The 24,500-nt window shown below is 39.2% G+C and overlaps 2 protein-coding genes across 3 annotated transcripts; one reads left to right on the forward strand and one right to left on the reverse strand.

Moving 5' to 3' along the window:
- The first annotated feature begins 4,090 nt into the window (after positions 1-4,090).
- Positions 4,091-17,931, forward strand: LOC134618522 (plakophilin-1). Of its 2 annotated transcripts, none has more exons than XM_063463954.1 (15): positions 4,091-4,404; positions 5,145-5,266; positions 8,527-8,700; positions 8,794-8,978; positions 9,129-9,258; positions 9,818-10,025; positions 10,587-10,755; positions 11,396-11,513; positions 12,688-12,849; positions 12,931-13,095; positions 14,521-14,674; positions 14,776-14,962; positions 15,063-15,147; positions 15,795-15,898; positions 16,051-17,931. In XM_063463954.1, the coding sequence occupies exons 1-14, from the start codon at positions 4,224-4,226 to the stop codon at positions 15,861-15,863; spliced, it is 2,109 nt and encodes a 702-aa protein (XP_063320024.1). In that variant the 5' UTR covers positions 4,091-4,223; the 3' UTR covers positions 15,864-15,898; positions 16,051-17,931. The 2 variants fall into 2 exon arrangements, with proteins under 2 accessions (XP_063320024.1, XP_063320025.1); XM_063463955.1 differs by having other exon boundaries at positions 16,055-17,931.
- A 905-nt stretch (positions 17,932-18,836) lies between these two features.
- tnnt2a (troponin T type 2a (cardiac)) lies at positions 18,837-23,923 on the reverse strand. The gene is made up of 11 exons (XM_063463880.2): positions 23,886-23,923; positions 22,809-22,838; positions 22,522-22,546; positions 21,552-21,615; positions 21,221-21,337; positions 21,035-21,112; positions 20,838-20,948; positions 20,644-20,753; positions 20,095-20,185; positions 19,969-20,009; positions 18,837-19,041 (listed from the first exon to the last, which is right to left on the reverse strand). The coding sequence occupies exons 4-11, from the start codon at positions 21,603-21,605 to the stop codon at positions 19,008-19,010; spliced, it is 636 nt and encodes a 211-aa protein (XP_063319950.2). The 5' UTR covers positions 21,606-21,615; positions 22,522-22,546; positions 22,809-22,838; positions 23,886-23,923; the 3' UTR covers positions 18,837-19,007.
- Between the last annotated feature and the right edge of the window lie 577 nt (positions 23,924-24,500).

Here is a 24,500-nt window from a genome sequence, read left to right on the forward strand (position 1 = left end):
TATATATTCTGGTTGATCATGTCCACATACCTAATTGCTCTGAGTTCCTGCCATTTAATTGATTGAATTTTAATTTGGGTAAACAGTCAGTTGAGCAGGTGTACCTAATTAAGTGGTCGCACCTAATTTAAATTAAAATTGAGCTTTTCACTGTTGGGACATAAAACATTTGTTAAATGTAGTGTAGGAATTAAGTAAGACACTTTTTTTTCTTTCAAAAATAAGGAAATATGGGCATAAGCAATACTATAAGGTTTGTCTAGAATACGGGGGGGGCTGTTTGTGTGTTTTTTGGGGGGGTTTTTTGTTGTTGTTTTGTTTTGTTTTTTGTCCTCCTTTCCATGCAGGCTGACAAAGCCTGAATTAGTTTCACGGTTGCAGAGCATGGCTGCTATATAAAAGGCACTCGTATATCCCTTAGGCTCAGTTTCCCTGGTGTTTTAGCAACTAGGCACAGTTTGAATCGCTTCTATGCTCATGACAGCGTTGACACAGAGATTGCAGTTTGTCGTTTGCCCTACTAGATGGCGCCCTTTGCTCAAATGTAAATGTTTAAACGAGTATCCAAAGTATAGGAGGCTTTTACAACGTACTTGCATATCAATTTTGTCCCACAACTTTTTCACTTACACTTGAAACTAACACTCCCACATAGTTGCATAACACTGGAATTACGTTTACGTAACCCCTCTGTGCTACAGTGATATTGCCTAAATATTGCAAAGCACTGCTGTCTCAGATAATCATGGCTCAAAAGTGCAGATGTGTGTAATTTTCTGGTTTGTCTGCAGTTACTGCAGTTACTGCAGTTTGTCAGTTAACACTAACATGAGGTGGGTCGGGGTGGGTGGTGTTCACCTTACAGGACAAAATTATCTATAAGAAAAATCACGTCTTCAAATACCAGAGCTGAACTGAAGTCACGTGTATAGCTGTCAATTTGAAATTCAGTCACACACCTCCTGCGTGGACTATCCAGTCTGTTAATCCACTTGATAAATCCAAGTCACGCCAACAGACTAATGTACAGACAAATGAAAGGAAAAACTAACATGGTAAACCTTAGTAAGGCGATGCACCACCGCTTGCTGCAGTAAGTGTTTCATAGTACTGTTTAACACGTTGGTGCAAAATGTCTCACAGATGTTCAATTGGGCTGAAGTCTCGTGGCTGTGAAGGAGAGGAATCCCATCTATTTTGTACATATCAAGCTATCCGTGTGCCACATGGGTGCTGATAACAAGCACCCTTATCACTGCTGAATTTTTTAACAATTGATAAGCTTTGTGTGGACTTGCGGTAATGATGCAATAGGACACAAGTGGAACCACAATGCACTGGGACACAGCCGCCAGATTCCCCACTGCAGACGTTCAGTTCAGGTTTTCGTTTAATTTGTCACCTGTCTGTATGTGCTTTGGCAGCCTTCCAAGGCATATATAGGAAGGTAAGAAAGTGATGAGTAAGTTTATAGAGCTTTAACTTCACACATTTTCTGTCCGTAGCCAGACTATAAATAGGCGGTGAATGGTGCTTACTTTGTGCTCTTTTTTTTTTTTCTGGGATTGGTGTTTTGAGTAAAAAAACACAAAAACAATTCTTATTATAATTGATGATAATAATAAATAATAAAATACAGTGAATGCCGCACATGGGTAAATGCTGTCCTAGGTGGACAAATGTGGCAAAGTCGGATGTTACTGTAAGTTTGTCAAGGTAATGAACAACTTGTCTCTAAGTAACCCTAACACACTTCTGAGTCTTTTCTCCCAGACATTACTCAGCTCACCTGTCGCCATGACAACCACCCCACCAGTGACAGTGACACGCATAAGCAAAGCCTGGGTGTGGCCCTGACAACTAAGATTGTCGTCTAGCAAAACACAGTCTTGGTTAACAAGGGTTCATTTTATATTTCCAGTGAAGACACTTAATTGCTCATTTATGGACAAGCAGTGGTGGAGCTTTGGTTTCAAGCAGAACTCCCCAGCACTTTAAAAAAAAAAAAATCCTGGTTTCAATTTTTTTCAAATGGTAGTTTTACCTTTATCAGTTTATCAAATAAAACTTTAATGTCCCTCCCACTTTCTTTTTTGGCTCAAATACTTTGGAAGCTTATTTTAGTGGGTTACCGTTTTCCTCATAAATACATTCACATTCATTCAATACAAGCACATGACACACACTGCAAGAATTTACTGCAATTGCACTGTACAACTGAAGGGCGTGGTGGGAAAATGTTACCTGCAGAAACTTCGCCATAACAATCCGGTTATGCAGCGAGCATGTGCTCATATTATTACTCCCCCACCCCACTTCCTTTCTGTCCGTGTAGTTTTTCCATTATCTTAGAAGTGTGCTTCTAGGTATCTCTTTATCGACTCTTCCTTCTTATCCTTTCCCAATTATTTTTGCAGTGTTTTTTTTAATGGTGCATATTAAATAAAACATTATTACTGAAAAAAATCCAAATTTAGCCCCACAACACCACCCTGTTTATTTATTTATTCATATGCTCCTCATTATCACTGACAACACTTATTATTATTATTATTATTATTATTATCATTATTATTATTATTATTAACATCTGCAGTGGTTAATATTACTAACATCTGCACTACCACATAAAAAGCTATTAAAGAAGAAAAGGCCCTGCATGTGACTACACAAAGCAATGCCCTTTTCAGATAATGGATAATTTATTGCATAAATTGCACAAAATGTGTTAAAATTTACAATTACATGTGTGGACTCAAAAAGGTTTGTGTTTGTTAAGATTCTATCATGTTTTGTATGCAGAAAAGCCTGTTAATCTGAGAATAGCTATAACTGTCAGATATAGTCCAGTAAAGAGAAGGGTTTTCATCTGAAATGCAGTGCATCCAAATGTATGACAGCTGTAATATTTGCAATCAGTTTGATTTGAACTTGGAAACAGGAATATTTCATTTTTGCCTCCACCGAAGAGGTTATGTTTTCAGTACTGTTTGCATGCATGCACGTCAATCTCAAGTTTTAGTATGCTGATTCTGATTATTACTTCCTGATAAAACTTCATAGGGATGTCGTGTTAACCATCTGCTGAAATTTGGCTTACATCCTGGTCAGCTTGATTTATTGATCGAAAACTTACAAAAAGCCTTATAACTTAGAAACTATGACTCTGTATGGTTTGTATTTTTAGCATACAAAGTACCATTTAAAGATATAAAATAATGGCACATTTGACCTCTGACCTTTCCTTCAAGGTAAATTTGTGTGTGTGTGTGTGTGTGTGTGTGTGTGTGTGTGTGTGTGTGTGTGTGTGTGTGTGTGTGTGTGTGTGTGTGTGTGTGTGTGTGTGTGTGTGTGAGTGAGTGAGTGAGTGAGTGAGTGAGTGAGAGAGAGAGAGAGAGAGAGAGAGAGAGAGAGAGAGAATAAAACTACTTAATAAAAACTGTTTAAACCTGATAGTTGTTACTAAACATTGAAACCAATTATACTACACAATGAAATTAAATAATACTCAAAATGATAATGATGTCAAGTGTATTTAAATAGCCTTTAACAGTGCAACAAAATGCTGCACTTTGCACTTCTTTCTTTTTTTGTATTGTACTAAAAACATGTTGAAGTACGTTTAAAAGCAACGGAGCTGTCTTGGAGGAGGTTTGCTTCTTGTTTGCTGTCATCAGACATGAAGAAAAATGAAAAACGTTTCAGGATGACACTAATGTTTTCGTGCTGGTGGAGACCGGCCAAACCCACACATCTCAGCGTGGTTATAAACATTTCTTTTTCCAACAGGGTTTATCATAGTTCCTTGGCACGATGCAAGACAGACAACATTTCCACAAGTGGCAGTGGCAGTTGCAGCGCTAAACAGGCTGAACATGCTCCTGTATGGTTGTTTGTTTGGTTTTTAATTCTCTATTTTCAATTTTAAGAAGAGCTACATTAGCGCTTCCCCCCCTTGCACGTATATCGAGTACTGCGCAGTGGAATTCCTGTCTTTCTCGGCTCCTCCTTGCACACCACACCTTTCTGTGAACTCTCCCGACCGGGCGCGGTTCCGAGGGTGGAGTTATACCGCCACTGCTCCGAGAACAACTACAACCAATCTGCATACTTGGCACGGCCGTTACAGCTGTCGGTGCACTTTTTATTTTTCCTCCGGGCCTGCGCTTCTCTGGAAGCCCGTTCTGTCGATCCGTTCACAAGAGGGGCGCCGAGTTGGGAAGATGATGGCTCCGGAGCCGCTGCGATCAGCGACAACCATCGGGGTCGCGGAGGATACTTCGCTCGCGCTACCCTCCGACAACAAGTTGCGGTCGGGACAGCAGCGCGTGCTGGACCAGGTTCACAGCATTAAGAGGAGCAAGTCCAAACACGGCAAGAGTGTCAGAGCTCCTTCTCCTACAAGTATGGAAATAAGTTTCTACAACTATAATACCGCAAAAAACAAAAACCCAATGTGTCTGGGGGGCACGTAAACTGAACGTTGTGTTACCTGGGTAAGATGCGTCACACAACTTCCATTGAAGTAGCACCGCTTAACGGGCTCGACATGCTCTCTCTCTCTTTTTTAATGTGCCACGTTTTCCTTTCATTTTTATTTCTTTCCTTTTCTTGTTTTTTGTATAAATTCACAGGAGCAGTCTAATTTGTAGGTTGAAAAGTAGGGGTTCAAATATGTTTCGAGGCTATTTGGTATCAAAGTGACAGTTTTGTTAAAAAAAAGACCCGCAAGGTGACACTAGAAGTTCTAGCAGGCGTGAGAATGGTGTAACGACGATGCTGACGTAAGAATTTAAGATTTTGCTTACCCTTTAACAAACACTCGATTGTAAATGGTGAGAAATCAAAGCCGGAGTTGCGGACGCACCTCCGGTTATCAGGTTGCCTTCTTCAGTGTGCAGCTCCTTTGTAATGTTTGAGTTACTTCTAGGTATCTTAATTACCTTCAGTTGTTGTTTGCTGTTATCTAAAAGGACGTGTTCACTTGTAGCCTCCGTGTGACACTCAGTGATTGTGTGTGGGGGGTGTTTCAAGTTTTTGCTTTTTGTCATTACATATATATATATATATATATATATATATATACAAATTATTATTATTTTGTAAAACTGTGTGTCTCTCATATCTTTCTTTTTTTTAAACAGGTCCACCTCTGCAGTCTTTCACAAAACAAACAGATTTTGCCTCATTCAAGTATTCTCCATCCAAAGCAAATGGCACCTTCCACCGCAGCAAATCCACTATGTCGGCTGGCACCATGAAAGAGGTAATTTCAGCAGCGCGTTTTGTTGTTCAGAGCACAAACCTTTCCCAGCAACAGACGAGGCACTTCACCGCTTATGCTCAACATGTTTTTTTCCTCATTATGTTCAGACAGAAAGCTTAATTTGGCTGCTTCCCTGTTAGCAAGGTGGCTGCCACAACAGATGGATCTGCATATTTGATTGAGAGCTGATTTTATTTTATTTTTTTTAAACCAGATGCTCTTCCTTTAAAATGTGTGTCTTGCTAGTCTCGTACTAGAGATCTTTGCTCATGCTTATCAGAGCCAATAATATGACTAAATCTACATCATATTAAAGATACACTGCTGAATTTTTGCTAAACTAAATGCCTTTTGGTTTCCAGTTTCTTTAAACAGATATATGCAAGATTGTTTTTGGTTATCTTGTAATTCTCGACAAGAAAAGCAAAAAACAAAATAGATGCTTCCCCAAATGTCTGTCCATTTCCAATGTGTGCTTTTACAAGTCAGGGTGTGTTTGTGTGTGTGGCATTTCTGTGCCCCACCCTTCAAAATGAGGGGGTTTATGTTTTGAAACTCAACTGTGAGAAATTTAGGGTTGATGGAGCAATTGGATGCAATCTTGAATTCAAGGAGGATGCCTATTAGTCCATATGTTAGTGTTGACACCAAATGGGAGGGCACGCTCAGTCACTGGTGATTTACGACATTGTTTTAGGAAATGATGATACTGGCTGATGACTCTGTAGCTACATGGGTCTCCTGGTGTTCATGCCTGAGGTCATCTCAATTGATACAATGTTCTCTTGTACCAAAAACCCTGAAAAAAATATGCACGTTTTCTGCACAGGCATTGTTTTTCTTCTCACAAACCTGAGTGTATTTTTGCGCAGCACAGCGCTGGTGTGAATTTGTTGTTGTTTTCGAATGTCGTTCTGTGGGTCTTGCCAGGAGCAGTCGGGGTGAAACAACTCATTTACAATACCGAACTATTTGAAATTCCATAGCTAAGTAATGCTCATCGTTCTTGGTTTGTCGCTGTTTGTGTTGTGTGTGTGTGTGTGTGTGTGTGTTAATATTTCTTTGCTGCGTGTTGTCCTGATTTGCTCTGACAGTGAGTTGAGGAATGCGGGGAGAGTGGGGTGATGTGCTCTTGCTGATGAAGACTCATAATCATCACATCATGAAACACTTAGGTCGCAAGGTCGTTTCCAAATAATCCACAGAACAAAAATAACACACAAGTTACTTAGTGAAGAAATTGTATCCAGCAGTTTGAATACAACGTGTTATCCAGTACAGCATTTACAAGTACTGCTTGAATGAGATGGCTTATGAATACAATTATTTATGTCTTTATAAAAAGAAAACCCAGAAGAAAGGATTACAAACTGAATTACTCACAGTTTTTGTGTTTGTGCAGTTCTTAAATTTTTATTAGCTGAATTTGTCATCTATGGATTACCATATTATCACGAAACAGTCCTGCCCATTAAGTTGCAACATTGCACGCAGTGGACGGACAGGGCCACAAAGATATAAACGTTAATGTCTTTGATGCAGATAACAACTTTTTTTATGTATCTCGGAAGCCACCTGGGTCTCAGTTTGATGGGACTTGAAATTGAGCTTTTACAGTTCTGTTGGTGGTTGTAGCCGCTTAGGAGCTAGATCTACTAATTTTAAGGGTGCAGGTTCGATGCCTGACTGCTCCAGTTTTTAGTCTGCGTGGGGTTCAGTATCTTGTTTGGCAGTATGGTGAACCCAAAGTTGCTCTCTGATGTGTTCATTGGAGTATGAATGTGTGTAAATTTTAGATAGGTGTAGAATAAAGTCCTTGTATGAATGGGTGAAGGAGGTGTGTTATATAAAGCGCTTTGCGTGCTTGAGTAGAAAAGTCCTACATAAGAACCAGCCCATTTACCCTTTTTTTTCCCCAATTTCTTTTGCTTTTTTTTTTTCCAGGCAAGTTGGCTAACCTGTTGACGTATAACTCTGCACCACTCGACTATAATAATAATACCTGTGCTGTTTGATACGGCTTCTTTCTGGCAACACCACATACAGTAAATCTTTGTTAATCCCAGGTATAATCTATCCTCGTAACAGAAAACAATAAAGCCATTTTTTTATTAGTATAATGCCAGAATAGAAGCATTATATTGTTTGTCTCTGTATTCTGGACTTGCTGTGCTGAATTTGCATTTGTCCACATTGTCCTGTGTATGAAAGGTTCTCGTGGCTCATTCAGGCTGTAGCCGCATGAAGGGAGCACTGTGAGAATAAACACACTATCTTCTCTTATCAAGTGTACTGTTGACATATCTTTCTTTCACCATGTTTTTTACTGCCTGGTATCATGGCTGACGTATGGATGGTAACTCAGCAACCAGTCCGGTTAGGAACAGGAACGAGCTAAAGACCAATAAGAAAACTCATATGTGTGTGTATCCGGAGCACCTGCTTCACCTGTAGCAAGTCCTCCTTCCTAATAAACTCTGCGATTCAAAAGAGTGAGCTGAGACTGTTTGGTTTTGTGGTCGTGTAAAGGCAAGGTTTTTCCTTTCCTCCTTTCTGGAATTTTTTTTTTCAGTTTTTGAAACAAGCCAATAGGAGACGAGCATTTAATTGGGTGGATGACTAATCAGTAAAGCATTAGTGAGACATGTTGGGTCCTTACTTTATGGGAAAGCTCGCCAAGTGTGTTTTATATGTGAACAAACGCACACACTGTCATGCCCATGCACACACTTCATAGATTGCAAAAATAAAAGGATAATAAATGAACTCTTAAATGATGCACAATTACGAGATTAACCTGGCAATTACATCAAGATCGTGAATACAGGTTTAGCAGGTGCTCAGTCTCACTTGTGCACACAAAGCTCCTCTGTTTGAAATTGCTCCAATGTATCATCAGCCTTAGAACAGAAATGGCTTGGGTTAGTCTCAAATGACGGATATTTTGTTACATTAGCATGTATGGTCGTTTGCTTTATTCTACAGGTTTCCTCAGTGTAAACCGAGAAAAAGAAGGATAGGAAGCAGCATGCAGGCTTTGTGTCAGATGAAATTTTCCTGTTTTGGGTTGCCGGGGATCTTTGAAAACTGTTCTTATGGGAAAGCAGGTTACTTACCTTACAGAGAAGCCTTGAAGTTAAGATGTTGTGGAGTTTTGCAATGTGTCATTTGTATGTTTTCAAAGTTTGTAATCCTCTGGAAAACCAACAATGCAAATGTTGCTTGGACAGTAAGTAAATCTCTCTCTTTTGACAATGCAGACGAGTCGTACTCTATCCACTAGAAATTCTGGAGGAAGATATATGAGTACCTCCGGTGTTTGGGAAGAGCAAATCAATGCTTCCACCTGGCCAAAGAGTCCCAATGGAATAAAACCCAGTAAGAGTGACCCTGCCTTGGCTCCACCTTTTTCTCCTGCCACTGGACCTAGCATGGTGATCATTTTGTGTTTTACATTTTTTCTGTTCTGCGTAGTTCACATAGAAGTACCAAAAAAATGTTCTAAACTATTTTTTGTTGCTTTCTAGAGAATAAAAGGACAGATGGCACAGGGCCAAAGCACCTTTCAAACTCGAACAAACAGACACAGTGTTTCGTCAGTGACTAACGGTAATGCGATAACCAGCAGCCAGTCACGCATAGTCCGGATGCCCTCCACCCAGTCTCAAAATGAGGGCAAGATGGGTACCATCAAAATGGAGAATAAATCAGTGTAAGGTCACCTTTCTTTCTGGCATTAAAATGTAGCTTATTATATATTTTAAAACTTGAAATTAAATCCAGACTGTTTACTAAACTCAGAAGAGCGTATTTCTTTTCTAATTTCCTACCCTTGCTTACATTCCTGGGTGTGTTTCTCCAGGATGAACATTCCAGACCTGACCCTAAAGGAGGCTGTAGAGTTTTTGGGTAGCAGTGAGGAAAGGTACCAGCAGTGGGGAGCAACTTTCATCCAACACACCACCTACACCGACGAGACTGCCAAATCAGAGGTCCGAGCAGGCACACAAAAGATTACTGTACATGCTTATTGTGAAGATAAACACGCACATGCTCACCAAGCATAGTCCTTTTTTGCAGGGATTACCTTGTATAGTACGTATATAGTATAGTATAGTAGAGTTATTATAGTTTTGTATTTTCTAATTAGCTATTATTTTTATTATATCTTGACTTTCTGTTTTTAATTCAGTTTAGTTTCAGTTAGTTTTGAGAGTAATGAGGCTTTTTAAGAAAAAAATTCACTTCATTTTTTATTGGTTTCCATCATCGGGCCAGAAGGTATAAGAGAGAACATCCTGGTACTTTTTTTACTTAAAAAAAATATGATCCTCTCATGTTACCATACGCAAAGCTTATGCACACGTGTGATGCACTTTAAATAAAAATGCATGAGCATCTATTAGTTTCTGAAAATAGGTGAACATAAGCAATGCTAATACATGATTTACATACTACTAATTAGTAAGTAATGACCTTGTAACTAATTTTGGTTTCATATCACATCAAAAAATTCTCTCCACTTCTCCGCTTTGTATTTCTGTGTCGCAGGTTTTAGAACTCGAGGGTATTCCTACTCTGGTGACCCTGCTGAGAAGCGGTAATCCTCAGGTGTGCCAGGTTGCTGCTGGAGCTCTGAGGAACCTGGTGTTCAAGAACCAAAAGAACAAACTGGAGGTTCAGCGCTGTGGTGGTATAGCTAAGGCCCTTCAGCTGCTAAAGGAAACAGATTCTACTGAGACCCAGAAACAAATTACCGGTAGGAACTTTTACTGAGATAGAAGACACTGATATATCTAACAAATCCCTGCCCTTTTTTTTATTTTATCTGAACTTTATTTTGAGAGTTTTTATTAAAATATATATACAGGGTGACTAAAGGTAACATGTAGTTGTTAGTTTATTTCACATGGAATCAACTACACCTGAAGAGAACAGTGGGTATTCTCACTTGGTATTTTCTCTTGTCTTCAGGGATTTTTCTTCCTTGTTGTATTTTATTTTTTATCATTCAGTACATTTTAGGTCTTATGGACATAACTTCAGTGCAGTTTCCTTAAAAAATTTGAGAAAATTTGCCTTTCAGAAGGTCCTTGTCATCGCCTTAGACATACAGCTTGTGCATTTAGTAGAGAAACAGAAATGAAGTAGTAGTGATTCCAGTAATAATACAGACAAATGCAAAAAAAAAAGAAGTGAAATAGAGCGAACCAATTTGATGATGGATGAAATGCCCATAATAACAAATGGACTGTCTGGCTTTAAAAAAACAAAACAAAACACCGCATGCATGTATTCTCCCTTGGTTGCCATATTATAGGCCTGCTGTGGAACCTGTCCTCTGCCAACGAGCTGAAGGAAGAGCTTACAGCTACAGCACTGCCCGCCCTAACTCAACATGTGGTGGTGCCTTACACAAGCTTGTCAGACACCGGTCCGAGTAGCTACATTGACCCCTCTGTCTTCAACTGTGCCACAGGGTGCCTGCGGTAAGAATAGATCTTTGTCAAGGATTTGTAATGACAGTGATCAGTCAGTTAATATCTTTTATACAGTGACTATAAAAGGGATTTATGTATGTTATACCATCTGATCTCTTAATTTAAGAGATCACACGTGCTTGCTCTTTTTATATGTACAGTGGCTTGCAAAAGTATTTGGCCCCCTGAGTCAGTACTTTGTAGAACCACCTTTTGCTGCAATTACAAGATCTGAAAACTGCTGTTCACAAACGCTGTCCATCTAATCTGACTGAGCTGGAGCTGTTTTGCAAAGAAGAATGGGCAAGGATTTCAGTCTCTAGGTGTGCAAAGCTGGTAGAGACATACCCTAAAAGACTGGCAGCTGTAATTGCAGCAAAAGGTGGTTCTACGAAGTATTGACTCAGGGGGCTGAATAATTACGGACACCCCACTTTGCAGTTATTTATTTGTAAAAAATGTTTGGAATCATGTGTGATTTTCGTTCCACTTCTCACGTGTACACCACTTTGTATTGGTCTTTCACGTGGAATTCCAATAAAATTGATTCATGTTTGTGGCTGTAATGTGACAAAATGTCAAGGGGGGCGAATACTTTTGCAAGCCACCGTATGTACACGCTGCAATGATGATTTAATGGTGGTTGCAGGAACTTGAGCTCTGGCAAGAGTGGACAGAGGCAGGCAATGAGAAGCTGTCCTAGCCTCATCGACTCCCTCATGAGTTACATGAAGTCCTGTGTGGCAGAGGAAAACCCTGATGACTCGGTAACCACTTAAACACACAGTAACTCTTTTATCACCAACAATTCAACGTTTTCCCGTCAGTTACAAGTATTCATAATAATTCATAATATTTTCACTGGTAGTCTAATGATTCCCATATAACAGTACATAATCGGGCAGTGTAGCCAAAATGGAGAGTTTGTTTTGTCTACTATTGTCATCGCATCAGTAAAATCAGTAGAGCTGTTTGTTTAAATTGTGCGTGAGTGAGCAGTTTTCTGTTTCTGGAATCATATCTTGTGACGAATCCTTGTGTACCCAAAGTTGTACAACATTTATTTTGCGTCTCCTACAGAATGTAGTCATTCCAGATTCCAAATTTGACTTTATGTTTGTTTTCTTGAAAACATACCCATGTGAATGTATATATGCTCACTAAACTACAAGCTTATTATGAATCTGTGTGTACCTGTAATTTGTGGATGTTTCAGGTGTGGGTGTGTCCTTAATTCTATGTTTATGTTAATGAGTTTACACAGACTTCATTTCATGAACTAAAGCATGTAATTGGTGAAAGTGCTTCGTGTGTTCTGTAAGGGACAGGCAGAGATTAGAGCCATCTCATCGCACAAAGAACATAGAGAAACGTAGCGTTACCTTGAATAGGGCTTCCCATTTGATCCAGTTGTAAAACGGTGATCTCATAATAGTATATAAACACAAGCATGTAGTTTTGTTTTGTTTTTTTATGTAACATGCAAACAAAAAACACCTTTATATTTACTATTAATTATGAGTTGATGATTGTTATTAGATTGCAGTATTTTTTTAGGCTACTGCAGTCTAAATATCTTGTCAGCAGCCTGAAAGCATGTCTTTTAAGCCTTTCACTTTTCAAACAAATTGCTCCATGTGTTTTACTAGTTGTGTGTTGGGTTGTTGTCATTCTTTCATGGCTATACTGAAAAGATAACATTTACATGAACCAAATGCTTCTCAATTTTTATTTACTATTTTTGCGCTCGATACAGTAAAGGTTGTAGCTGCTCAGACAAATTTAACCCTCTGTGCTAGTGTCAGTCTAGTGTCTTACGCTAAAACTGTTGTCCAGTTCATCATCAGATAGGTCTGCTATGCTGTTTATGAGTCATAACAGACAAAAGTATGAAAATAAAACCTTTAATGTACTTTTTGTGAACTCTCTCCTGTTCTTTAGTCCTTGGAGAACTGTGCATGCATCCTCCATAACTTGTCCTACAAACTGGAGCAAGAGTCCCCTGTGAGTTTCAGCAACTACAACCCAAGTAGAGATGCCCAACATGAGAAAAGCCCCACAATTGGATGCTTCAGCCCTAAGAGCAGCAAGGCCCAAAAGACGGTGGGCATTAAGCACAATGCCTGTAGACTATTTTGTTTGTTGGAGTCTTTCATTTAAACATCACTTCTCTGCTTCTCTCAGTTCTCCTTTGATACTATAGATGCTAGCCCCCCATCAGGTGTTAAGTGGTTGTCCCATCCCAACGCTATAGACACCTACCTGTCCCTCCTGGAATCGTCCGAGAACAAAGCCACTCTAGAGGCCTGCTGTGGTGCTCTGCAGAACCTCACTGCCAACAAGGGAAATGTGAGTACAAAGAAGTTAATTATTAGGATTATGGTGTTACTCTGTAACTGGATTATCTCAGGTTGATTTATGAAAGAGGAAAGAAAAACAAGAAAACCTCTTGACTAAGTTTTGTGAGAAAGGGTGGAGTTGTCTTTGTATTTCAGGTTTGTAGATGAATTTCACTTGTTTTACAACACAAAACATCTACACATTAGTTAACCGTGTAAGTCACAACATAATGTAATGGGCTATTGAGCATATTTATACATATATACATGCATGTTTTTCTGATCCTTTTAAAAGAAACTGTACATGCAACAAATGGCAAGTTGCCTTGTGGTTGTAAAACCCATGTGACATTCATACTACAATCGATATAATTCCTTGCCATTTAACTCTTTTGAAAAGTTTTTTCAAGCCTCTTCAGGCACCAGTTCTAAGGATCTGTTTTTTCCCCTTTGTCCTGTGCAGAGCTCTTAAACCGTCTTATCATTTTCTTTTCTGCCTCACAGTGTAAAGGTGAATCTTGTTCAACCTCTTGCAGTTATTCTCCCATATACAGCGATGTGTGGTTTTGTTGTGTTAAAAGTGAAGAAAGCTATATTCCAGTTATTAGTCAAGATTAACTGGTGACAGCAGTATTTAAGAACAGCTTCAGCTGGCTTAAACTTTCCTCTGCCAGCTCCTTAGTGCAGATTCTGTATAACATATCAGTGTGGGAATATGTCTGGAGAATTCACAGTGAGCGGCGATCCAGCCTCCTCCACACTGGCCTTAACCAAACAGAGATTTTCAAGTAATGTCTGACACAGGATGTTTCCTTCAGAGGCAAAGAGCAACTGAGGCCAGTGTCCCAAGCTGATTCTCCCAACACTGTCTAGAGTTCATGTGTGAAAATGGCACATGGTTACAGACACTACTAAACATTTTGAAGTGGTGCTTTACAACAAAGAAAATAGCCTGTTCTTTGATATAAATCTCATATTTTTAACCTCCTAAGACCCGAACTCTTCCTCGGCATGCATTTTTAATTTCCCTTTGATATTTGGGCTGATTGGGACCTGATGAATATAAAAACAAAGAATTACCAGATTTTTTTTTTTTTTACCTAATTTTTGTTTCTAAGAAAAATGAGAGCCAGATATTAGGATATTCATTTAAAATTTCGATAGAACAGTAGCAGTATAATGTCCTCGTAAGTGGATATCAGGCCCTTGTAGAGCAAAATTGAGTATTTTGGTCTAAATAACCCAAAATGTGATGTCCACATATGTGGACGCCAGGACCTAGGAGGCTAAGAAAGTTTTCAGCAAATTGCTGGCCTTTTCGCTAATTCCATTGTGGGTGTTGTTGATGTTTTTTTCCCCTGTGTTAAATAAACACAAAAATTAAATAAAGTGCCTCATAAAGGTTTTTTATTCCTCTTTGTAATACCATTTTCAGGGGTCAGATGCTCTGAGCCAAATTTTGGTTAGTAAGTCCAGAGATCTGAGTCAATTTGGACCTCTGCTGAAGCCATCTAACCCGAAGCTTCAGAACACTGCCTTGTCCTTGTTGGGTAACATGTCTCGGACCAGCAGTTTGCAAGGCACCATGGGTAAGAAGTAGGATAATGATAGTGCACGAAAGACTTTGACTATCCAGTTTTCAGATATGCAAGTTTAGTCCACATAAAATTGATTTGCTGTTTTCTTTTAGCAAAGCAGATTTTGCCTCAGCTCGGAGAACTCCTGCAGGGTGGGCCCAGTCAGTTGGGAAATTCTGACGAGTCTATAGCAGCAGCTTGCAACACAGTGCTAAGACTGATGTCAGCAAACAGTGACACCAGCAAGAAGGTCATCAATAATACCATTATTCGGTCGCTAACTGACCTCAGTGAAGACAAGTGAGTGTTTTTTTTTTTTTGTTGTTTTTTTTATATCATTTGCAGAGGTGGCAAGCTTCAGCGTATTTCTATGACCGATGACAATTTCTTTTCTTTTTAGGAAATTTAAAAAGGGAAGCAGTGCAGCCTCGCTGCTGCTGTACAGCATATGGCAAGACAAGAATTTGCAAAGCGCTGTGAAAAAGGTAAATTAGAAAAAGGAGAAATGGGCTAATGGTATAGCTGAGAGTGCGTTTAATTATCTTAAGGTGACGTTTCAGTGATGTGCTTATTGTCTTTACATTTCATGCTAGTTCATGCTCAAACTTCCTTGTTGGGAGGGCCCAGCTTTATTGGTGGACAAATGGATGGGTGTTTATCATGACTCCTCAGGCTCTTCACTTTCCCTTCCCTTCTGCCACACCCAAAACATCAGTGAATAAAGAAACATTAGACTGGAATCCTGGTAGACTTGTTTTCAGTGCTCACTGTTTCATACGGGAGGAGTAATCCGTGGAAAATTGGGGATGTCGCCCCCACAATAAAAGCCTGAGGTGGAGGATAGAAGGAATATGAGACATTTTCTTTAGATTCATGCACGAGCAAAAAGCAAAGCAGCTATGTTCACCTTATTAACACTATCAGCACTATTTCTGTCAAAGATTAATGCGTGTCACTAGTAAAGAAAAAAATGTGACAGATGAGTAGAAAACATTTTTCACTCCGCCGCTCTAAGTTTAGAGGGCTTTACTCTTCACAATTATTGCAGGGGTGTGTTGCAAACACCACGTGTGTTTGTGGACTATTGCATCTCTGCAACATCTTTAACTGATGGAATCTATTTAACCCACAGATGGGGTTGACCAAATCAGCCTTCATCAACGACAACATAACCCATGTGGTCTCGCAGCTCGAAGGATAGTGATCGAGTGGGATCGGCAGCAGTAACCGTGAAAGGTACGATTCCAGTTTGAGTGGCTGTATTTGTTCACATTTTCAGACCAGTTGGGGTCAAAGCAATATGAAATCTGAAGATGTCTTTTTTTTCTCTTTGCCACTCTCTCTTCTTTCTTTTCGTTTCCCCTATGTGCTTGTGCCCGTGCTTGCAGATAGAAACCAACGTGTTCAGACACTGCTGTTGCCACACCCTTTCAACGAAGAAAACAAAAAAAGAGAGAAAAATGATACTTTTTATTAATACCATCTGGATAGAGCCTAACAATTGCTGTTCATTGATTGATGCTTTGTACATATTATAAAGGAAAGAGTGCTTTTAATTTTACAATTAATCCTGTGGTCTGTGTGTTTGGAAATGTTTGCCTGTATCTGCGTAAGTAGGCTGAGAGTGCTTTTAAGACGTGTGTGTAGTGTGTGCTGAAACTGGCTTGTTTTAGGCTGCAAGTCACCGTACACCAGACAGTGTGGATTGACAGTGTTACCTGCAGCAGAATGTTACTTGCAGCAATTATTCGGATTCACGAACGCCATCACTGTCAAATGTGTCTACACAACTACGACTACATAACTAAAAGTTATATACAGAGAGAGATCTGAGCAGCCAAATATGAAAGCTTTCTGACAAAAATCAAAGAAAAAAAATATGACTATTTGTGGTATAATTGCAGTATGTTGAGAAATATGATTCAAAGAAGGTTGGGTTTTTTTAAAAGAATAATAATATATCCCCACCACAGCCCCATTTCTTGATTTTCTTTAGTGAAGGTAATAGATTTTCATGTTGAATGTACTAAGAATACATAAAGGGTTTTATAAAAAAAAAAAGGACCAAGCAAAGATTCACTTTAGCAGTACTTTGATTTTCAAGGTTAGCAAAGAAGCGCTATTTTTAATGTACATTTCTAAATGCACTTTTATTTTTTATCAACATTCTGTCACCTTAAAGAGTCAAGCACTAGTTCACCATTTAAATGTGCTGTCTTGCTTTCTTTGACATTAATATCATGCTTGTTTGTGCATTAAATAGAAGCTACAACTGGCAGCTGGTTAGCCTAGCATGTAGACTGAAAACAAGCTCAGAGAATAACTCAGTAGTGTCTTCATTATTCATTAAACCACATACAACAGAATTGTTGACAGTGGAGGTAACTTACCTTCTCTTGTTTCCAGGGTTTGTGCTAAACTAAGCTAACTGACTGCTGGCAGTAGCTTCATTATATACAGGACAAAGGTTATCCAACTTTTTCAAGCAGCTATTAGCAGTGTATTCAGTTTTGGACTCTATCTTAGTACTGAGTGCCTTGTCAATATTCACATTTTTTTAATGCTATATATATATATATATATTTCTTTTTTAAGTATTGCTTTGTTTTCTTGTGGGGAACAGGGACATGGAAAGACTGGGATGTAGCACACAACATCTAGGCACCCATCACTTTGACTCACTCATGAACTATGTGTGGAAATTTGAACCAGCAGTAAATTATCAGTCAGCACTATCAGCAGTTAATTTGGTAGCTGGGTGCTGGCTGAACTCTGAGTGTTCTTTGACAAAATTCAGATAAATGTTGTGGAGACAATGAAGGGGTCGTGCCTTCTAACCAGCATTTTAATGAATTATGAACTGTGCGCACCAGTTGAGGGAAGAAGTGTGTTTAATAGTTGTTTTTATTTAAAAACAGCTTACAAAGAGGTTATTTGCAGGATATCTGCCATCATAACCAAACTGCCTGTTTATTGAACACAGATTTTAAATTTTTGTAAAACTGAAATGCTTTTGGAAAAACCACCATTACACATCACAAAACATACCTGCCATGAAACACGGTGGTAGGCAGCTATGGGGCTTTCCCAGGGCCACAGGGTACAAGGCAGGGGGACGTCTTTCTGCTTGGGAAATGGCTGTATTGAGGTTCATTTGATCAATGTCAGTATTTGCTTAGAATGTATTTTTTTGTGTGAAATGTGTGTGTTTCTAACCCTAACCCATAAGTAGGAGGCTTCTCTGTCACTCAGAATAAATAAAACATGCCAAAAATATTGCGAGTTTTGTTTTTTGTTAATTTTCCAGCAACCTTTAAAATATGTGCTAAATCTATGCATGATTTTCAAAACTGTGAATCACTGTGAAGCGAATGCAATATTCAGAATTTACTTTTGTGAATGAGTAATAATATTTTTCTTTCTTACTGTGCCTTTGTTTTCTGCTCCTCCTGATCCTGGATCAGGCAGGTTTCAACAAGGCTCTTTTGGTCACTGAGTAAATCACAGGCTTTTTTTTTCTTTTCACCCTTTGAATCCCCAGAGGTTTGTGGGAAAACTGAGACACAAGATCTTGTTTTTTGTTATCAGTAACATGACAAACCATTGTTGCTTTGCTGAGGAAAAGCAGTCTTTGCTCCTGTGACCAGTTATAAACCACATGGCCATCACAAAGAAATTCTTAGTGTCTCATTTCAGTGATGTGTTTTTGTATTCTTTCTTGTGCATATTTTGAGTATTTTCAGACTAAATAACTGGCGGCTTTGGACTTGTATCTGCCTGTTTGCTGAAAAACAGCAGTTTTTCTCATATGAAACTTGGTGATACACTTGAGAAGTTGAAAGGCAGTTAAAGGACAATCTATTTCACAAGAAGGATTTTCCCACCTGCAATATGCATAATGGAAATTATTCATTCTTTTTCAATTTAGTGTGGGTGTGTTCATAGGTGAACTTTGGGTGGATGTCTGGGCGTCAGCCCAAAAAGCATCATGTCAGCTCCAGTCATGCTAGAGCCTGTCTTTCAGTAAGAGGATGTCTTTGCTTTAAGCTTTCTGTCATCGGGTCTTGCATGCGTTTTTTCATTGCCAACAAAGCAACACATGCACACTATGGAAGAGCAAAAAGCAAGTCATTAAAGTGAGACTGTTTATTTACACTTTTAAATCCCCATTATCCTGAAAAAGTAGAGCGAGAGATAAGGCTGGAAAACTGGACCCAAGTTGTGCTTAAGGCAACAGTAAGAAGATAAGTGTGACTTGGGTGTGACAGTAAAGCCAGGGCTTGGTTTGAGGCAGTGGCTGCATGACAGGGCTGATGATAATACTTGTCACTCAGCACATCAGCATCTATTTCCTCAGTCCTCTCTTGGTCCTCTTTGACCTGTTGAAAAAAAGAAGCGTTCGTGAGCTCAGTGATTCAGACACAACTGATGTGACACAAATCGTAGCGAGGTTGCACGGTTACATTTTGAAATCTTCCTGCACCCTTTTCAAAAATAACAGTGACATCATGTTCTTTCACTTTATCTCTGACAGGTATGACAGATGACCTGTGCGCCAAACCCAGCCAGCTCGCCGAGTTAGGACAAGGCGGCTGTGAGATTGTGAATACACAATATTTTGTGACACTACAGAGAACTTTCCAGAGTCTGAAAAAAAAAAAAAGCTTTTCCACTTGGGCCTCAGTGACGGTCGTTTCTTAACAAAAAGCTTCCCCCACAAACACTGGCATGAATCACAGAAAAAGGGATTAATGGAAAATTCTGTCAAGTCACTCTAAGGGAGATGCACGACCCAGCAGTTCAGGGGCTTTCACTCATAGCTGCAACTAAAAGTCAGCCTCTCCTCACTCATCTCATTGGCCTCTGACCTCTCCAGTGGTGACCTGCTGCTCTTTCCACACTGGCTCTTTTCTTTTCTTGATCAATCATTTAATTATTATATATGATTTTTTGATTTCTCCTCACCTCTTAAAACATTTATTTGTTAATTATAAGTGATATTATTCTTATTATTATTTTGGTTATTGTTACTAACAAAGTGTTACACTCCCTCTCTCTTTCTTTTAACCCCTTCTCACTATAAGTTTAACTTTTAAATTCCCATGCCTATAATGCGCTCACACACACACATAGCTTGACACTCTCCATCAAGTTATTGTCCCAAACCTCGCCTGTCTGTTGCATTTTGTTACATCTGTGTTACATTATATGTGCGTTCTATGGTAACTACATGTTTTTAAACTTTTAATTAAAATGGGATTACTATAGTAGGTGGAAACAAAATGAGATTTCGAGTTTGTGCTCACGTTTTCTGATGGTCGCTCACACGGTTCCTCAGCACATTAATCTGGAACGAAGAAAACATTTTGTTACACTCTGACCAGGTCTCACTGATGCCATGTCTTTATTTCTTCAATATGTTGAGCACGCACCTCATATTTCTGTCTGGTGAATTGGTACTGCAGATCAAACTTCTCTGCCTCCAACTGCTGGATCCACTCCCACAGTTCCTTAGCTTTCTCTCTGGAAAACAAATTATTATAATGAGAATTATTTTCATTGTCTTATTATTTTAATTTTGTGTGTCGTAAAGAAAAAATGCAATAGCTATTGTGTTATATAATGAAACATGCAGTGGGAGAAATAATTATTTGATGCCCTGCTGAATTTGTTTGCTTACTTACAAAGAAATGAAGAGTCTCGAGTTTTTATGGTAGTATTTGTTTTAATGGAGGGAGACAGAATATTAACTAAAAATCCAGAAATAAAACCTCCACGTTACCAAAATGTTATCAGATGATTTGCATGTAATGGACACGTGTTCTTGATAGACATACGGAGTTGAGATCAGGAGGTAGTGGATTGATTAATTTTTGGTTCATATTCGTCTCTCTTCATTAAAATGAAACTACCATAAAACATTTCTTTGTAAGTGAACAAACCTACAAATTCTAAATCATACTCTCTGCGTCTGAACCTACTTGAGTCTTTCCTGACTCATGTTCTCGATGTCCAGAGATTTGCGCCTTTCATTCAGGATCTTCTTCTTCTTTTCTCTCTCTGTCTGCCTCTTGCCACTCCGTTTGTCTGTCTTTAAAAACAAAATAATTTCTGTTATAAAAGTTACTAGTGGAGCTTTTTGGAAACCTCCACTGTTAAAACTCCACTGACTCACCAGCTTTTGCATGTAACCTCCAAAGTGGAGGCTGGTGAGGGTTTTCTTTTTCTTTGCATCATCCTCTGCCCTCTTTTTGGCCTCCTCCTCCTCCTTGCGAATCCTCTCATCCTAGAGGACCCCGAGAGAAAGACGATCTGAGGTGAAATGTGTGCCACTTTACAGACTGTGTTAAAGCGCCTAGAACAGGACTCTACCTCAAGACGCTTCTGTCGCTCTTTATCTCGCTCGCTGCGAATTCTTTGCTGCTCTGCTCGCTCAGAGCGACGCTTCTCCTGAGCAACAGATCATCACATCTCATCAAAACAGATCCTAAAGCAGATCTTTAATGTTTGAAGTGGGAAGTGGTTTACATTTGACTGGCTATAGTGTGGTGCACTCACAATCCTTTCTTTGAGCTGAATGAGCTCTTCTTCTTCCTTCTTTCTGCTTTCGAAGTGAACCTCGATTAAAGTTTGAAGCTCCATCAGGTCCTTCTCCATTCTCTTGCGATGTATATCCTGTTGGATTCAGTGACCCAGTGCTATGTTATACTGATGCACATTTTTGTTTTTGGTCATAATTTAAAGCAAGCTTAGAAAAAGGTAGAAATATACAGAGTTAAAGCTGTGAAGACATGTCTACTCCACCCTAGAACCTGTACATATTTAACTCTACATAATACACCAGGATACAAAAGCCCATGCACAGTAAGTACTGCATTGTGTCACTTACATCAAAATCCACCCTCTCGCCATCTGGGATCTTAGGGGGAATAAGGTTTGGCATGATAAATGGCCTGAAAAAAACAAAACAGGAAAAGATATTAAGTTAACAAGCGTGGGTTAAATAAGAACAATTCAGTTTAAAAAAAAAATCAATAACAGGAACATTTAGTTGTGATGACAGTTGGTGTCAAATGAGGATCAAAAACAATAAGCATGTGCCAAAAAAATGTCCCCTCTGTGTTTTCACGTGTTGCTGCCTGTTGCTGCTCAGAAGTAGCTGCATATCTGTATTTTTCTACAAATCAAGACTATTGCTTCAGTATAGTTTTGTACAAACTACACTATATGTAGACAGAAATTGGGATTTTCCTTTCTTAGTGCCAGACCAGAGACACACAGCCTAGAGATCTCTGAAAATGTACTTTTCTGCACACTGTATTCATTAAATTAAAGTAATTAAATCTGAACAATCAAAACAGCAGTTAAAATACAGCCACTTATGGTCAATTCAACTCTCAACACAAATGTATTTGTAAAGCACATTTAAAAAACAACTTGTGCTGAGAAAAGTGCTGTAGAAAAGGTGGAATACACAATGAGGAATCAGACAGACTCAAATGGCAGTGAGTAATAAGTTTTAAGTCCAGTTTTAATAGATTTAATGAAGGGAGCAAATTTGGCAGCGAGGGGAACGATGTTCCACAGTTTGAGTTTAAATCTAGGGGGGCACTTCCTGGATTTAAAAACAAAGTAAAAACGAAATTACTTTTTGACTTTTGAGCTTAAGATGTTGATGTAGAAGGATCTTATCAAGCAACCTCATTGAGTTGTGAAAATTTAACTGGTTTGCTGCTGGTATGATACATAACAAATGGATTACAGTGGTGTCAGTCCTCTCTTTGTTTATTTATGCATCATATGTTTGTTATTCATAACCATGCTATCGTAAAACGTGTTTATCCGTGAGTGTTACTTACTTGAATTTTGGCTTGGCTTCCTCCTCTGTTAATGAAAGAAAGTCAAGCAGAAAGTATGGATGAGTTAGTGCAGACCACATATTAATAATGAGACCGCACAAAATCACAAATTCTGCCAGTCTCCCCCGGCAAGTTATGGCAATGAAGTCTGTTTACACCATTTGTGCTGATATTAATAATAAAAGTAATTATACATTTTTTAATCACTTTGATCGAGTGTGATTCATATCAGAGCGGAGAACATCCAAGAACAACAGAGCCACAAAATGACATTCCCATTCGTTTACCTTCTCCCTCCTCTGCTTCCCCTTCTCCATCTGAAACCAAAATAATATGCTTGAGAGAGGGTTTGTGATAGCACATCTCAAATGACTGAGCATTACGCCACAGTAAACGGCAGTCGTTTAGTGAGTGATGATGGCCCAAATGACAGAAGAGTGTAAGTGAGAAGAAGGGAAAGACTGAAAGAGAGCACCGAGGAAGACAGGCGCTCATCTGTGAAGTGTTGCTTCATGTGCCACATTGCATGAATGCACTCGGGACAAGCGAGATGTTATCTAGAGATGCAAGCACTGATAGCAAATGGTGCCTTTCTCAAGAAGGTCTGGGATCAGTGACCTTTGAATGACCCAAATAATTATGAGTGAATGCCATAAGAATTTTAGTTTTAGTTTAACAGGCTTTCTGCAAAAGAAGCAGCTAAGTTTTTTTTTTGTTTTCGTAATAAGACTAGAGGACAGCTAAACTAGCTAGACCGTGCTTGAAACCAAAAAAGTCGTCCAGCCAGCTGATAGACCCAGACTAGTCTCCTATGCTGCCAACTTGGTTAATTAGAAACTGAACTGGTAAAGGGAAGGGTGTAGTCGTGGTTTTTTTTTTTTTTTTGGCACGTCAACAAGTCGCCTGCCTTTTGTCTTTGTGGAAAGTGACAGCTCACACGGTGTTGATTTATCAATATAAAGGAGCCAAAAGGTGAGAATAAGTCTAACATCCCTCCCATTTCAAATTATCTGGCAATGGGAGCAGGTGAGACACCGAAACAGTGAAAAACACCTAGTTCTGACTAAGAAACAAAAGCCTTGGGGCTGGGAGGGACTGGAGGACTACTCTCAGCCCAGCTGGTGCTTCTGGTGTGACTAAGAAAAACTGCATGCTTGATCCTCAAGTGCAGACTGTCACATACCAAAATGAAATGTGACTGAGATTGCATGTTATCTCCCTGCCTGACTATGAGTGATGGTTACTGGTAAACTACATTACTCATCATCACTGTGTTGTCAACTCAGGCCCAAAGCTATCATTTCTCCCATTAAGTAATCGCTGACAAATTCCCTGACCCAGACTTTACTTTTAATAACGTCTACCTTGTTCTTCGTTGGCCTCCTCTTCTGCAGCAGGTTCGTCTTCCTCCTGTGGAGCCTCTGGTGGAGAAGGAAGCAAATAATGACTTATCACAGAAAAAATGTTAACTGTCACTAGGCCTGAATAATCACTCTCTCTGATCAATAACCTCTATTAGTACAGTCACAGGGAAAGAAACGAGATGAGTCATCCTGTAAACATAACTGATATCTTCTGTCTTGTCTGATTCTGTTGAATGTTTTGCGTCCACATCGTTTTGTTTTGTTTTTCTTAGACTGAAACTGATCTATAAACAAACAGGCAATGAGCAAACATAGTATATGGTTTCCACATCAACAAATTCACCCTCGAGGTTGCTATCAATGCACTGTGCCGGGGAAAAAAAAACCATTACATCTGCCCAATAATACCTTCCTCTTCCTCCTCCTCCTGCTCCTCCTCCTCATCTACCCCTTGCTCCTCTGATGAGCAAAGCAGAAAAGTAGTTAGCAAAGCGATGAGCAGTAGGTGAAGTAGGTAAACAGAGTAAGTAAAGTAATTAAAGTAATGTAAGGAGGTTAAATAAATAAGAAGAATAGCAAAGCAAAGTAAGTAAGCAAATACATCAAAGAATCTCT

Source organism: Pelmatolapia mariae, linkage group LG20 (assembly GCF_036321145.2).
Source record: "Pelmatolapia mariae isolate MD_Pm_ZW linkage group LG20, Pm_UMD_F_2, whole genome shotgun sequence".
Classification (NCBI taxonomy): Eukaryota; Metazoa; Chordata; class Actinopteri; order Cichliformes; family Cichlidae; genus Pelmatolapia; species Pelmatolapia mariae.

Coding starts and splice junctions, on each gene's coding strand:
- LOC134618522 (XM_063463954.1), top strand. CDS start 4,224: ATGATGGCTCCGGAGCCGCTGCGATCAGCGACAACCATCGGGGTCGCG. Junction 4,405..5,144: donor CAGAGCTCCTTCTCCTACAA/GTATGGAAATAA, acceptor TTTTTTAAACAG/GTCCACCTCTGCAGTCTTTC. Junction 8,979..9,128: donor AAAATGGAGAATAAATCAGT/GTAAGGTCACCT, acceptor GTGTTTCTCCAG/GATGAACATTCCAGACCTGA.
- tnnt2a (XM_063463880.2), bottom strand. CDS start 21,605: ATGCCAAACCTTATTCCCCCTAAGATCCCAGATGGCGAGAGGGTGGAT. Junction 21,113..21,220: donor TTCAGCTCAAAGAAAGGATT/GTGAGTGCACCA, acceptor TCTGTTGCTCAG/GAGAAGCGTCGCTCTGAGCG. Junction 20,186..20,643: donor ATGAGTCAGGAAAGACTCAA/GTAGGTTCAGAC, acceptor TTTGTTTTCCAG/AGAGAAAGCTAAGGAACTGT.